The sequence below is a fragment of the Leuresthes tenuis genome, unplaced genomic scaffold, assembly GCF_036924035.1.
Source record: "Leuresthes tenuis unplaced genomic scaffold, fLeuTen1.0.hap1 SCAF_14, whole genome shotgun sequence".
In the NCBI taxonomy this organism is placed as follows: domain Eukaryota; kingdom Metazoa; phylum Chordata; class Actinopteri; order Atheriniformes; family Atherinopsidae; genus Leuresthes; species Leuresthes tenuis.
Window position 1 is genome coordinate 2,319,058 of NW_027325368.1, and position 14,877 is coordinate 2,333,934.

Genomic DNA, 14,877 nt, shown 5'->3' on the forward strand with positions numbered 1-14,877 from the left:
GAACACCCGGTGTGTTTAATACCTCTTATTCTAAAGGTCAAAATGGTAATCTTAAAAGGTTGGAACCATTAATAAGCAAGCTTCCCTTCCACCACGGCCACGACTGAACTCAGAAACTACTTCCTCTTTCAACTTTTAGTTTTATGCATCACAACATGAGAAATTATCTGGTTCTTGGTCTTAGAATGATCTAAATACCAAATCAGATCAACAACATATGAAATATTACAGAGAGTCATTATTTATTGAACAAAACACAGAAGCAGTGAGTGAGAAACTAAGTGAACCCCTGATCCAGCAGCTTCAGCAGCAGTGAGTGAGAAACTAAGTGAACCCCTGATCCAGCAGCTTCAGCAGCAGTGAGTAAAACTAAGTGAACCCCTGATCCAGCAGCTTCAGCAGCAGTGAGTGTAAAACTAAGTGAACCCCTGATCCAGCAGCTTCAGCAGCAGTGAGTAAAACTAAGTGAACCCCTGATCCAGCAGCTTCAGCAGCAGTGAGCTGCAGTGATGGTTTCCTGTGGGACGTTATCAGTCTCTCTCATGGTTCTGGAGGAATCTCGGCCCTCTTCTCTCCAGCGCTGCTTCAGCTCATTGAGGTTTGCAGCTTTGGTTTCTGCAGCTCTCTTAAGGTCCCACCACAGCATTTCAGTCAGGCTGAGGTCTGGACTCTGACTGGACCATTGCAACACCTTGATTCTTTCCTTTTTCCCACATTCTGCTGTAGATCTGCTGCTGTGTTTGGGATCTTTGTCCTGTTGATGAGCCAGTTTCAGCCCAGCTTTAGCTGGGGGACAGATGGCCTCACATCTGACTCTAGAATACTTTGGTATCCAGAGGAGTTCATGGTGGACTCAATGACTGCAAGGTGCCCAGGTCCTGTGGCTGCAGAACCAGCCCAGATCATCAGCCCTCCACCACCGTGCTTGACAGCTGGTATGAGGTGTTTGTGCTGATCTGCTGTGTTTGGTTTCCTCCAAACGTGCTACTGTGCATTAGGACCAAACATCTCCACTTTGCTCTGGTCTGTCCAAAGGACATTGTTCCAGAAGTCTTGAGCTTTGTTCAGATGCAGCTTTGCAAACCTAAGCTGTGCTGCCATGTTCTTTTTAGAGAGAAGAGGCTTTCTCCTGCAGCCCTTCCAAACAAGCCATCCTTGTTCAGTCTTTTTCTAACTGTGCTGTCATGACCTTTAACCTTTAACATGCTAACTGGGGCCTGTAGAGTCTGAGATGTATGACCTTTGACCTTTAACATGCTAACTGAGGCCTGTAGAGTCTGAGATGTAGCTCTGGGCTTTTTCACCTTGGGGTGACCTTTAACCTTTAACATGCTAACTGAGGCCTGTAGAGTCTGAGATGTAGCTCTGGGCTTCTTCACCTTGGGGTGACCTTTAACCTTTAACATGCTAACTGAGGCCTGTAGAGTCTGAGATGTAGCTCTGGGCTTCTTCACCTTGGGGTGACCTTTAACCTTTAACATGCTAACTGAGGCCTGTAGAGTCTGAGATGTAGCTCTGGGCTTTTTCACCTTGGGGTGACCTTTAACCTTTAGCATGCTAACTGAGGCCTGTAGAGTCTGAGATGTAGCTCTGGGCTTTTTCACCTTGGGGTGACCTTTGACCTTTAACATGCTAACTGAGGCCTGTAGAGTCTGAGATGTAGCTCTGGGCTTCTTCACCTTGGGGTGACCTTTAACCTTTAACATGCTAACTGAGGCCTGTAGAGTCTGAGATGTAGCTCTGGGCTTCTTCACCTTGGGGTGACCTTGCTGGGACGTCCACTCCTGGGAAGATTGACAGCTGTCCTGAATGTTTTCCACTTGTGAATAATCTTTCTCTCTGTAGAATGATGGACTCCAGATAGTTTGGAAATGGCCTTATAACCCTTCCCAGACTGATGGGCAGCAGCAGCTGCTTCTCTGAGATCATTGCTGGTGTCTTTCCTCCTTGGCATCGTGTTAAACTGACAGAACTCCTGCTTTTATAGAGCTGCTCACACTGACTGAGGATCAATTAATCAGAGCATTGATCAGCAGCAGCTGGCTGCTACTTACCTGTGGAATAAATAAGGGTTCACTTAGTTTTTCACACACTGCTTCTGTGTTTTGTCTCAGTTTTTGTTCAGTAAATACTGTCTAAAGGTTTTTATTGAACCAATTTTAAGAAAATGTTCTTTCATCAGGATCCTTTGACCTGATCAGTCTGATTGATCCACAGACCTGATCAGTCTGATTGATCCACAGACCTGTTCGCATTCAGATTCTGTTTTAATTTGTGGTAAATTCGTAGATTGTGCCTTGTTTCTCAGGCAGTCAGTTTGTCTTGAATGCTGCATATTTTCAACAGAACAGCTCACGAATTCCTTTTTAAAAGGAAGAAAAACCAGCAACACTTTTCTCACTTATTTCAGATATTTTACACTTCAAACCTCTTCTCATGCGTCAGTGATTAAAAAAACTTTAGAATTGATCTGTTGCTGCTTATTAATGGAAGGGCTTCTTCCAGTGTTTTATTTTCTGGTTCTTTGAATCTGAAGGTTAGTGTTTCTTGTTCAAAGGCCTCAGCTGGAGGTTCACATCTTCCCTTCAGACTTCGTGTGGCTTGTTCCTCTGCCCAGCGACAGCCATTTTTAGGACTTGCTCAGTAATTACAGGCCATTCTGTGGCTTTTCAAAGCCCATTCAGCTGCATTCATGCTGAATCTGTGGCTTTTATGTCAGATAAAACTGGAGGATTTATGCTCGTTGGACATTTCTGACTCGTGTTGGTCTGTTATTATCAAACAGGACGCGACTCCCTTCACCCACCAGCAATGTGAGTGTGTTTAACTCCACATGAAAAGCTGACGATCAGGAAGTCTCGTCACGACATTTTAGAAACCGATCAGTCGTAAAAAACTTTAAAGGGCAAAACTGATTCAGGATAAGCAACAAGTTTCAGGAGTTTCCAGCTGGCTCTGACCTTAAGGGAGCGCTCTGACATTTTGGGAAACGCGCTTGTCAGCAGCTGTCTGATGGATATCACTTCAATGACTTTGCATCATTTCCTTTTCTTTGGCACAACCAGCAAACAGATGCATGAGAGGTGGTGATAATGAAGTGTTGGGCTGCAGAAGTGGGAAAACTGCGGCTCCTGAGCAGGTGGCACACGTAACGCCTTAGGAATAACCCTACGGGGGTTATTATGTGTATTATTATGTGTTTTACATGTGAGAAGTCACATATTTATGTGTTTTACATGTGAGAAGTCACATATTTAAGTGTTTTAAATGTGAGAAGTCACATATTTATGTGTTTTACATGTGAGAAGTCACATATTTATGTGTCTTACATGTGAGAACTCACATATTTATGTGTTTTACATGTGAGAAGTCACATATTTATCTGTTTTACATGTGAGAAGTCACATATTTATGTGTTTTACATGTGAGAAGTCACATATTTATGTGTTTTACATGTGAGAAGTCACATATTTAAGTGTTTTACATGTGAGAAGTCCCATATTTATGTGATTTACACGTGAGAAGTCACATATTTATGTGTTTTACATGTGAGAAGTCACATATTTAAGTGTTTTACATGTGAGAAGTCACATATTTAAGTGTTTTACATGTGAGAAGTCACATATTTATGTGTTTTACATGTGAGAAGTCACATATTTATGTGTTTTACATGTGAGAAGTCACATATTTATGTGTTTTACATGTGAGAAGTCACATATTTATGTGTTTTACATGTGAGAAGTCACATATTTAAGTGTTTTACATGTGAGAAGTCACATATTTATGTGTTTTACATGTGAGAAGTCACATATTTATGTGTTTTACATGTGAGAAGTCACATATTTATGTGTTTTATATGTGAGAAGTCACATATTTATGTGTTTTACATGTGAGAAGTCACATATTTATGTGTTTTATATGTGAGAAGTCACATATTTATGTGTTTTACATGTGAGAAGTCACATATTTATGTGTTTTACATGTGAGAAGTCACATATTTATGTGTTTTGTATGTGAGAAGTCACATATTTAAGTGTTTTACATGTGAGAAGTCACATATTTAAGTGTTTTACATGTGAGAAGTCACATATTTATGTGTCTTACATGTGAGAAGTCACATATTTATGTGTTTTACATGTGAGAAGTCACATATTTATGTGTCTTACATGTGAGAAGTCGCATATTTATGTGTTTTATATGTGAGAAGTCACATATTTAAGTGTTTTACATGTGAGAAGTCACATATTTATGTGTTTTACATGTGAGAAGTCACATATTTATGTGTTTTACATGTGAGAAGTCACATATTTATGTGTTTTACATGTGAGAAGTCACATATTTATGTGTTTTACATGTGAGAAGTCACATATTTATGTGTTTTACATGTGAGAAGTCACATATTTAAGTGTTTTACATGTGAGAAGTCACATATTTAAGTGTTTTACATGTGAGAAGTCACATATTTATGTGTTTTACATGTGAGAAGTCACATATTTATGTGTTTTACATGTGAGAAGTCACATATTTAAGTGTTTTACATGTGAGAAGTCACATATTTAAGTGTTTTACATGTGAGAAGTCACATATTTATGTGTTTTACATGTGAGAAGTCACATATTTAAGTGTTTTACATGTGAGAAGTCACATATTTATGTGTCTTACATGTGAGAAGTCACATATTTATGTGTTTTACATGTGAGAAGTCACATATTTATGTGTTTTACATGTGAGAAGTCACATATTTAAGTGTTTTACATGTGAGAAGTCACATATTTATGTGTTTTACATGTGAGAATTCACATATTTAAGTGTTTTACATGTGAGAAGTCACATATTTAAGTGTTTTTACATGTGAGAAGTCACATATTTATGTGTTTTACATGTGAGAAGTCACATATTTATGTGTTTTACATGTGAGAAGTCACATATTTAAGTGTTTTACATGTGAGAAGTCACATATTTATGTGTTTTACATGTGAGAAGTCACATATTTATGTGTTTTACATGTGAGAAGTCACATATTTATGTGTTTTACATGTGAGAATTCACATATTTAAGTGTTTTACATGTGAGAAGTCACATATTTATGTGTTTTACATGTGAGAAGTCACATATTTAAGTGTTTTACATGTGAGAAGTCACATATTTATGTGTTTTACATGTGAGAAGTCACATATTTAAGTGTTTTACATGTGAGAAGTCACATATTTATGTGTTTTACATGTGAGAAGTCACATATTTATGTGTTTTACATGTGAGAAGTCACATATTTATGTGTTTTACATGTGAGAAGTCACATATTTATGTGTTTTACATGTGAGAAGTCACATATTTATGTGTTTTACATGTGAGAAGTCACATATTTATGTGTTTTACATGTGAGAAGTCACATATTTAGGTGTTTTACATGTGAGAAGTCACATATTTATGTGTTTTACATGTGAGAAGTCACATATTTAAGTGTTTTACATGTGAGAAGTCACATATTTATGTGTTTTACATGTGAGAAGTCACATATTTATGTGTTTTACACGTGAGAAGTCACATATTTAAGTGTTTTACATGTGAGAAGTCACATATTTATGTGTATTACATGTGAGAAGTCACATATTTATGTGTTTTACATGTGAGAAGTCACATATTTATGTGTTTTACATGTGAGAAGTCACATATTTATGTGTCTTACATGTGAGAAGTCACATATTTATGTGTTTTACATGTGAGAAGTCACATATTTATGTGTTTTACATGTGAGAAGTCACATATTTAAGTGTTTTACATGTGAGAAGTCACATATTTATGTGTTTTACATGTGAGAAGTCACATATTTATGTGTTTTACATGTGAGAAATCACATATTTAAGTGTTTTACGTGTGAGAAGTCACATATTTAAGTGTTTTACGTGTGAGAAGTCACATATTTATGTGTTTTACGTGTGAGAAGTCACATATTTATGTGTTTTACATGTTTTAATCAAACAAAAAATGTCTTTTAATATCAGTGAATGTTCTTCTAACCTAAAAGTCTTTAGAACAGGGATCTCCAACTCCGGTTTTAGACGTTTCCCTGCTCCAACACACCTGATTCAGATGAAATGTACCAAATGTCCAAAGATTGTTAAGTTCTGCAGCAGCCAGCTAACGTGGCATCGATCTGAATCTGGTGCGTTGGAGCAGGGAAACGTCTAAAACCTGCAGGACAGCGGCCCTCGAGGACCAGAGTTGGAGATCCCTGCTTTAGAAAGTACTGAGCAGCTTGTGAGGTGCATATGACTGTCCAGAACTACACAGACGGGGTGTTTAGACCAGCTTAGACCAGCTTAGAACTGCTTAGAACTGCTTGGAACCTGATTGGAACCTGATTGGAACCTGATTGGAACCTGATTGGAACCTGATTGGAGCAGGTTCGTAGTTCCACCACAGAAGAAGAAGTGAGCACATTTTGCCCCGTAATCTAAGAAGGAAGCGCTGGATCCATGAGCCTATCACCTTCCACACAGTCTGAGGCTAAATTAGCATTTTTCAGAACATCAAATCAGGAGAGAATGTTTGAGGCCTGTGTCTCCGCAGCTCAGTCTGAATGGATCTGGCACCGCAGATAAACCAAAATATAAAAATATGATGCAAATATAACCCAGATCCATGTAAATTTGAATATTTTCTCATTAGGCCACTTACCTCCACTGATTAAATCCTACAAGACATTCAGATCCACTTTCCTCCACCCACACAGCCGTGCACAGCGTGCACAGCGTGCACACACATCTGAGTCCGTAGCGTAGCTTTAATGCAGCTTGTAATGTGTCGGGAGAGTTTTTATCATGTTTTTAGCTTGTTTTTTCCACCTTATTTCGTCAGGAAAACACAGATTTTAATTTTTTTCTTCTTCTCCAGCTTCAAACTGGTCGATTTTCAGACCAAGTCGTGATGATTTGATCTCAGTGAAGCTAAAAACCGACTTCTGCTCTGCTCATTAGCGATAATTCGACCTACTACTCGTCCCTCTGAGGGCTTTCAGACCCAGATCTCTCCGTTCTGTGAGTCCTCCCGGGAGTAAACACTCGCCAGGTGCCTGCAGAACCCCGTCTGCTTGTATTTTAACTGTTTGCTCATCGAGGCGACGTAGGTCTGATTCACCTCATCGATCCACCTGCCTGCTGTCTGATGCTTTTAACCGACTCTGTGTATTTGCCTCTCTGTTGTAGACTTGTCAGAGAAGAAGAGCGACCTGAGGGTCTGCGATGACTCGACCTGCCGATTCGGAGGCGTCTGCAGAGACGACGGAGCTCAACTCAAATGTGTCTGCCAGTTCCAGGTAGATCAGACCTCTTTTTTCCACTTTCTCTGGCCGGTGTTTAGTTTAATTTACACCTTTCTAAGGAGCACAATTCATTACCAGAGAAGTTAAAACTGCACCAGCCTCTGAACAATAAGGTCACACAATTCATTATGACATTAGCGCCAGTAAAACAATGGAATTAGGTTTTATCCCCTCAGGATACTGCATAAACAGCTGCAAACCAATTATACTTCACCAATGATGCAGTCACAGCTGTTTAGTAAACAAAAAGAAGCAGTGAGTTATAATTCTATGGAAGCTTTGCTCAATACCCTCCAAAATACTCTGTTAGAAGTTTAAAAGGTAAAGTCATCAAGTAAATATTTAATTCTAAGGTTCTGCACATCAGAAAGTAATTTATCAGGTTTTAAATTGAGTTAAATATGACCTCAGATGACCAACAACATGTGACATATTACACTGTGTCATTATTTACTGAATAAAACACAGAAGCAAGTGTGTGAAAAACTAAGTGAACCCTCACTGCTTCCACAGGAACTAAGAGGGTGAGTAGCAGCCAGCTGCTGCTGATCAATGCTCTGATTAACTGATCATCAGTCAGTGTGAGCAGCTGCTGAAGCTGCTGGATCAGGGGTTCACTTAGTTTTACACTCACTGCTGCTGAAGCTGCTGGATCAGGGGTTCACTTAGTTTTACACTTACTGCTGCTGAAGCTGCTGCTGAAGCTGCTGGATCAGGGGTTCACTTAGTTTCTCACTCTGCTGAAGCTGCTGGATCAGGGGTTCACTTAGTTTCTCACTCTGCTGAAGCTGCTGGATCAGGGGTTCACTTAGTTTTTACACTCACTGCTGCTGAAGCTGCTGGATCAGGGGTTCACTTAGTTTTACTCTCACTGCTGCTGAAGCTGCTGGATCAGGGGTTCACTTAGTTTCTCACTCTGCTGAAGCTGCTGGGTGGACATTTTGTCTTAGATTTTGTTCAGTTAATATTGACACAGTTTAACATCATGTGTTGTTGTTCATATGAGGTTTTATTAACCTTTATTTACATTTTTTAACCTTTATTTACCTTTTTTAACCTTTTTTTAACCTTTATTAACCTGTATTAACCTTTATTAACCTTTTTTTTACCTTTTTTTACCTTTTTTTTAACCTTTTTTAACCCTTTTTAACCTTTATTAACCTTTATTTACCTTTTTTAACCTTTTTAACCTTTATTTACCTTTTTTAACCTTTTTAACCTTTATTTACCTTTTTTAACCTTTATTAACCTTTATTTACCTTTTTAAACCTTTTTTAACCTTTATTTACCTTTTTTAACCTTTATTAACCTTTATTAACCTTTATTAACATTTTTTTAACCTTTTTTAACCTGTATTAACCTTTATTTACCTTTTTTAACCTGTATTAACCTTTATTTACCTTTTTTAACCTTTTTTTTAACCTTTTTTAACCTGTATTAACCTTTATTTACCTTTTTAAACCTTTTTAAACCTTTTTTAACCTTTATTAACCTTTATTAACCTTTATTAACCTTTATTAACCTAAGACCTGGTACGGACCAGATGACTAACCTGAGAACCTCAGAGCCAGATGTTGCTTCCTGCTAACATCATCCAGCGTTCATCTGACAGCAGTTTGTTCTCTGAAACTCTGACAGGAGCAGAAAACATGACAGGAGGCTCTTCTCACTTATTTTATTTTGTCAGTTTTCGAGCTAAAATGTGGAGAAAGTTCCTTTTCGACACAGCAGACGTGACCTGCCTGCCTCTGCCTCTGGTTTCTGTGAAATATAACCACATAAAACATTTCTATTTGACCAAACGTGACTGAGTGAAAACAGCTGCAGCGTGAAGGACAGGAAGACGAATTCAGCAGTGAGCCGCAGCTTTGCTGCAACAACACGACACTCTGAGGCCGGGCGTCACGCCGTGTGATGAGACTGCAGACGAGGGCGAGCTGTGCTGAGCTCGCTGGACATGATCAGAGGCGTTTCACAGCTGCCTGAGCGAGACGGCGGCGCTCAGGAGCTGCTCAAAGCAGCAGCAACAGGCATGTTTCACCCTCCGACTGTAGCAGGAACATCCCTCAAAAGGAGGCTGTCATAGAGGCCACTAAACGTTGAACAACTCTGTGTGTGAGCCCCATCTGTCCAGCTGTCTCAGAAGATCAGCAAAGCATCATGATGCAGCCTTCTGTGGCAGATGGAAGCAGTTAGAGGGTAAAGTGTCCTGGAAAAGGTCTGAAGCATCCCTGGAAAGGTCTGAAGCATCCCAGGAAAGGTCTGAAGCATCCCTGGAAAGGTCTGAAGTATCCCTGGAAAGGTCTGAAGTATCCCAGGAAAGGTCTGAAGCATTCCTGGAAAGGTCTGAAGTATCCCAGGAAAGGTCTGAAGCATCCCAGGAAAGGTCTGAAGCATCCCTGGAAAGGTCTGAAGCATCCCAGGAAAGGTCCGAAGCATCCCAGGAAAGGTCTGAAGCATCCCAGGAAAGGTCTGAAGCATCCCAGGAAAGGTCTGAAGCATCCCAGGAAAGGTCTGAAGTATTCCAGGAAAGGTCTGAAGCATCCCAGGAAAGGTCCGAAGCATCCCTGGAAAGGTCTGAAGCATCCCTGGAAAGGTCTGAAGTATCCCTGGAAAGGTCTGAAGCATCCCTGGAAAGGTCTGAAGCATCCCAGGAAAGGTCTGAAGTATCCCAGGAAAGGTCTGAAGCATCCCTGGAAAGGTCTGAAGCATCCCTGGAAAAGGTCTGAAGCATCCCTGGAAAGGTCTGAAGCATCCCAGGAAAGGTCTGAAACATCCCTGGAAAGGTCTGAAGCATCCCAGGAAAAGGTCTGAAGTATCCCAGGAAAGGTCTGAAGCATCCCTGGAAAAGGTCTGAAGTATCCCAGGAAAGGTCTGAAGCATCCCAGGAAAGGTCTGAAGCATCCCTGGAAAAGGTCTGAAGCATCCCAGGAAAGGTCTGAAGCATCCCAGGAAAGGTCTGAAGCATCCCTGGAAAAGGTCTGAAGCATCCCAGGAAAGGTCCAGGCCTGACACTGTCCTAAAGCACCCGGAGATACCTTCAGTGGGTCCCAGCCCTGCACCACACCGTTTTATTTTATGGTCATTTCACATTTTCGACGGCGTCTTTGTGGCTTCTTCAATATGACAGCAAATTGATGTGCACGGCTGTACATGTGCAGGGTTCACATGGACATAGGGGGAGCCAAAGAGCAACACTCGCCCCATTCTATGGTGCTTTAAAGCCCCAAGGTTGGCTTTGGGGAATTAGTTCCTTTTGTGTGACCAAGAAAAAGGAGAAATCCAGCTAATGACATCATAATGACCAACAGTTATGAACCACAGTCATCTCACAGCTTGATCCAGAGGTTTGAATGAACAACATTACGAGCTAAAAGGACTAAATGAGGCACTAATTTTTCATTTTTAAAGCTCTGTTTAATAATGATGGTGATTGTCCTTGGTGTAAATTTAACTAAATGAAAGCAGAAGGCAGCTGTGAGCTGACTTATGATGCAGTAGATTAATCCCGTCTAATCTCCTGCTGTGTTTAATGCATCTAGAGACATTTAAAACTTCTATATCTATTGTTTGTGTCTGTATGCTTGAGTGTAAATCAGCCACAGTTTGCACACATAGCTATACGGTTAATTTATTTTGATCTCAGGGGAAACCCATCCTCCTGCAGGCAGGGCTACACGGTCACCAAATCAAACATCCACTATTAGCTGAAACTCGTCACGCCTGGAACTGTTGGAACCAGCAGGGATCCGTCTATTTCCTGATCATTAAAACCTGTATTAACAGGAAAAGAGTTTCAGTCATCACGAAAAAATAAAGAAACTCAAACTTCTGTCTTGATAAGAGCTGATAATGAGCTCCGTACAACAAATAACATGTAGCTCCATGTAGCTATATGTAGCTTCAAGTAGCTTTATGTAGCTCCATGTAGCTTTATGTAGCTTTATGTAGCTCCATGTAGCTTTATGCAGCTTTATGTAGCTCCATGTAGCTTTATGCAGCTTTATGTAGCTCCATGTAGCTTCATGTAGCTTTATGTAGCATGTAGCTTCATGTAGCTCCATGTAGCTTCATGTAGTTCCATGTAGCTTAATGTAGTTCTATGTAGCTCCATGTAGCTTTATAGCTTTATGTAGCTCCATGTAGCTTTATGTAGCTCCATGTAGCTTTATGCAGCTTTATGTAGCTCCATGTAGCTTTATGTAGCTCCATGTAGCTTCATGTAGCTTTATGTAGCATGTAGCTTCATGTAGCTCCATGTAGCTCCATGTAGCTTAATGTAGTTCTATGTAGCTCCATGTAGCTTTATAGCTTTATGTAGCTTCATGTTGCTCCATGTAGCTTCATGTGGCTCCATGTAGCTTCATGTGGCTCCATGTAGCTTTATGTAGCTTCATGTAGCTTTATATAGCATGTAGCTTCATGTAGCATGTAGCTTTATGCAGCATGTAGCTCCATGTAGCTCCATGTAGCTTTATGTAGCTTCATGTCGCTTTATGTAGCTCCATGTAGCTCCATGTAGCTTAATGTAGTTCTATGTAGCTCCATGTAGCTTTATAGCTTTATGTAGCTTCATGTTACTCCATGTAGCTTCATGTGGCTCCATGTAGCTTCATGTAGCTCCATGTAGCTTTATGTAGCTCCACGTAGCTTCATGTAGCTTTATGTAGCATGTAGCTTCATGTAGCTCCATGTAGCTTTATGTAGTTTCATGTAGTTCCATGTAGCTTTATGTAGCTTCATGTAGCATGTAGCTCCCCGTAGCTCCATGTAGCTCCATGTAGCTTTATGTAGCTCCATGTAGCTTCATGTAGCTTCAGCAGATCGTTCCCGCGTGTCTCTGTCAGGCTAACAAAGCAAACCAACAAAGACAGAAAAGAAAAGAAGCTTCTCCTCTTACAGCCGGAGTTTGGATCTGGGGGAGGTGACTCGACTTCTCTCTGATTCTGTCTCCACTCCAGCCCAGATCTGGATTTACTGCCTGATCACAGCTCAGTGGTTTTGTCTTTAGTGAATTTCCATAACGCCTCCTCGGTGGAGCTGCTCTCTGTTAAACTGTTTGTGTGCCGGCTGTGCTGGAGGTCAGACCTGCAGGGGGCTCCTGCTAAGTGATTGATGGATGGGAGTTAATAGAATATGGATCGCTGGATGCTCATATGTGAGCTCACTGCTGCAGTTTGTATCTGACAGCAGAAGCAGAGAAGCTAGTTCACGGAAAATGACCTGAAACTGGAACTTCTCAACAACTTCCCCCACATTTATTAACTGAAGTTACTGAACACCGCCCAGGACTCAGCCATGAAAGGAATCTTGTTGCATGTTGGGGCGCGACTTCTCCCCCAAAAAGCTTTCCTGTTACCTGCATTTACAGAGTTTTCTGGTTAAGGTTTCTTGTTTGGCTAACAATGATCAGATCTGGCGGAGAAGAGAAGATGGACATTATCAGGAGTAACTGAAACTCACCTCTGAGTGCAAGATCTTCTCATCAATAAGTCGATATTGAGCGCAAATCTGATCCCTCATAACGTCCACTGACTCATCTATTAAAGTAAACACTTCTAAACAGATGGAGTCAGATGACGAACATATCCTGAGGACTTTAGATCGCTAACATTTGTTGTTGTGAAGGGTTAATTAATTATAGAGGAACTTGTCCTCCAAAGAAGGACAAAGGTCCAGTTATCCAATCAGAGGACTCGATTCCAACACAAAGAACGAACTTATGAAGACATCAGATCATAGACAATAAGGACTATTAAAAAGGAAAATCCTCAGGACCCATGGAAGTGTTTGATGTTTCATATTCATATGATAATATATTAATGTATTTATACTGTGAGGATACTCCAGATGGTTTTATTTGTTAAAAGGAAAATAGAGCACCGATGGAAACCTTTTCAGTACTTTCTCAGCAGCATCACCTGTATAATTAAAGGTGAAATAAGAATACAGAAAGACTTGTATAATATAATAACTCCCCGGCCTTTAAAGCATGTTCGCTACATGGCTGACATTCGGATAAACGCACCTCATGATAAACGTACGGAATAAAACGAGCAAAGCGGCTAATTCAAGTTAAAAGTGTGACGCTCCTCCAACACAGTCTCGTGCACCAACTCGTGCTGCTTTGAACGGATTTCGTGGTTAAGGCTCTCGGCAGCGAATGTAAATGAATTTAGTCCCCGCTGTGTGCATTTAAATAACATGATTAGTGGGAGCAGGCTCTCGTTTTGTCTTGTTATGCTTCATATTCAGCAGCTGATTTAAAGGAGACATCTGAAGTCTGCTGAACTCGATTCAGCTTTAACTTTTTCCAACTCCAAGTGGTGATTAAACACAAGTTAAGTCTGGTTTGTGCAGCAGCAGGGGGGCTCATGTGGGATGGAAGTGATGCAGAGCAGCAGTGGACGTGTAATAAAGCTGTCCCTGATTCACAACTCTTCTCAGCTCCGCCCTCTGCACCACCGGCTCCGTGTGAACCGCTGCCAGCACGCTGGGGGCCTCGCGCTGAGAGCAGCGGTCACATTGAAACCTAATTAATATTTGATTGTGTTTGATTTGCAGTGCCACAAAAACTACATCCCGGTGTGCGGCTCCAACGGAGACACCTACCAGAACGAGTGCTACAGGCGACAGGCGTCCTGCAAACAGCAGAGGCTCATCTCCCGGGTGTCCGACGGGCCCTGCTCCACCGGTGAGTCTGAGCCAGCCGAGCCCGGAAAAGCTCGGGCTGCTTGATTAACCGAGTGACCGAAGGCGGGGGTTTTTCATTTATTAATACTGAGCAGCGGCTGTGAGGACATCAGTCAGTGTTTAAAGGTTTCAGACGTTTAAAGTGTCGTCCGGGGGAATAACTCAGCTGCTGCCTCATAAAGGAGACACAACTTGTCTTCATTTTACTCCAACAGTCATGTAATTACTTTTTTTTTTTAAATGGCGGAGTGAGAATTATGAGATGAAGCTGCTCAGAAAGAGCTTCATTTTTGATCAGGCACCTATTAGACGACTCTCCCTCTGTAAATATGCTCCGAATCAGTCAAAAAGAACATTGATATTATTGGGAAAATCACTGAAAACGATGGATATTATTCTGGAGTTCAGCTCAAGCCTTCTGCATCATCTGTATCCACCGAAATGTATTTAAGGAGCAGAAAAAATCCCTCAGAACCCTGAGTCATGTTGAATTAAAGGTTCGGTTTAGTAGGATGCCTCCTGGTCGCCTCCCTTTGGAGGATATGTCCAACTGGGAGGAGGCCCCGAACAGACCCAGAACACTGGAGGGATTATGCATCCCATCTGGTCTGGGAGCAGGAGGAACAGGAGCTGCAGGAGCAGGAGGAGCTGCAGGAGCAGCAGGAGCAGGAGGAGCTGCAGGAGCTGCAGGAAGAACAGGAGCTGCAGGAGCAGCAGGAGCAGCAGGAGCTGCAGGAGCTGCAGGAGCAGCAGGAGCAGGAGGAGCAGCAGGAGCTGCAGGAGCAGCAGGAGCAGCAGGAGCTGCAGGAGCTGCAGCAGCAGCAGGAGCAGCAGGAGCAGCAGGAGCTGCAGGAGCAGCAGGA

General features: G+C 41.4%; 1 protein-coding gene across 2 annotated transcripts in view; it reads left to right on the forward strand.

The window, feature by feature from the left end:
* tmeff1a (transmembrane protein with EGF-like and two follistatin-like domains 1a) overlaps window positions 1–14,877 on the forward strand; it is a 109,834-nt gene that overhangs the window by 54,183 nt on the left and 40,774 nt on the right. For both annotated transcript variants that reach the window (XM_072363432.1, XM_072363434.1), the window contains exons 2-3: window positions 7,206–7,315; window positions 13,886–14,015. In XM_072363432.1, coding sequence (XP_072219533.1) covers window positions 7,206–7,315; window positions 13,886–14,015 — 240 coding nt within the window. The remainder of the gene's footprint in view (window positions 1–7,205; window positions 7,316–13,885; window positions 14,016–14,877) is intronic.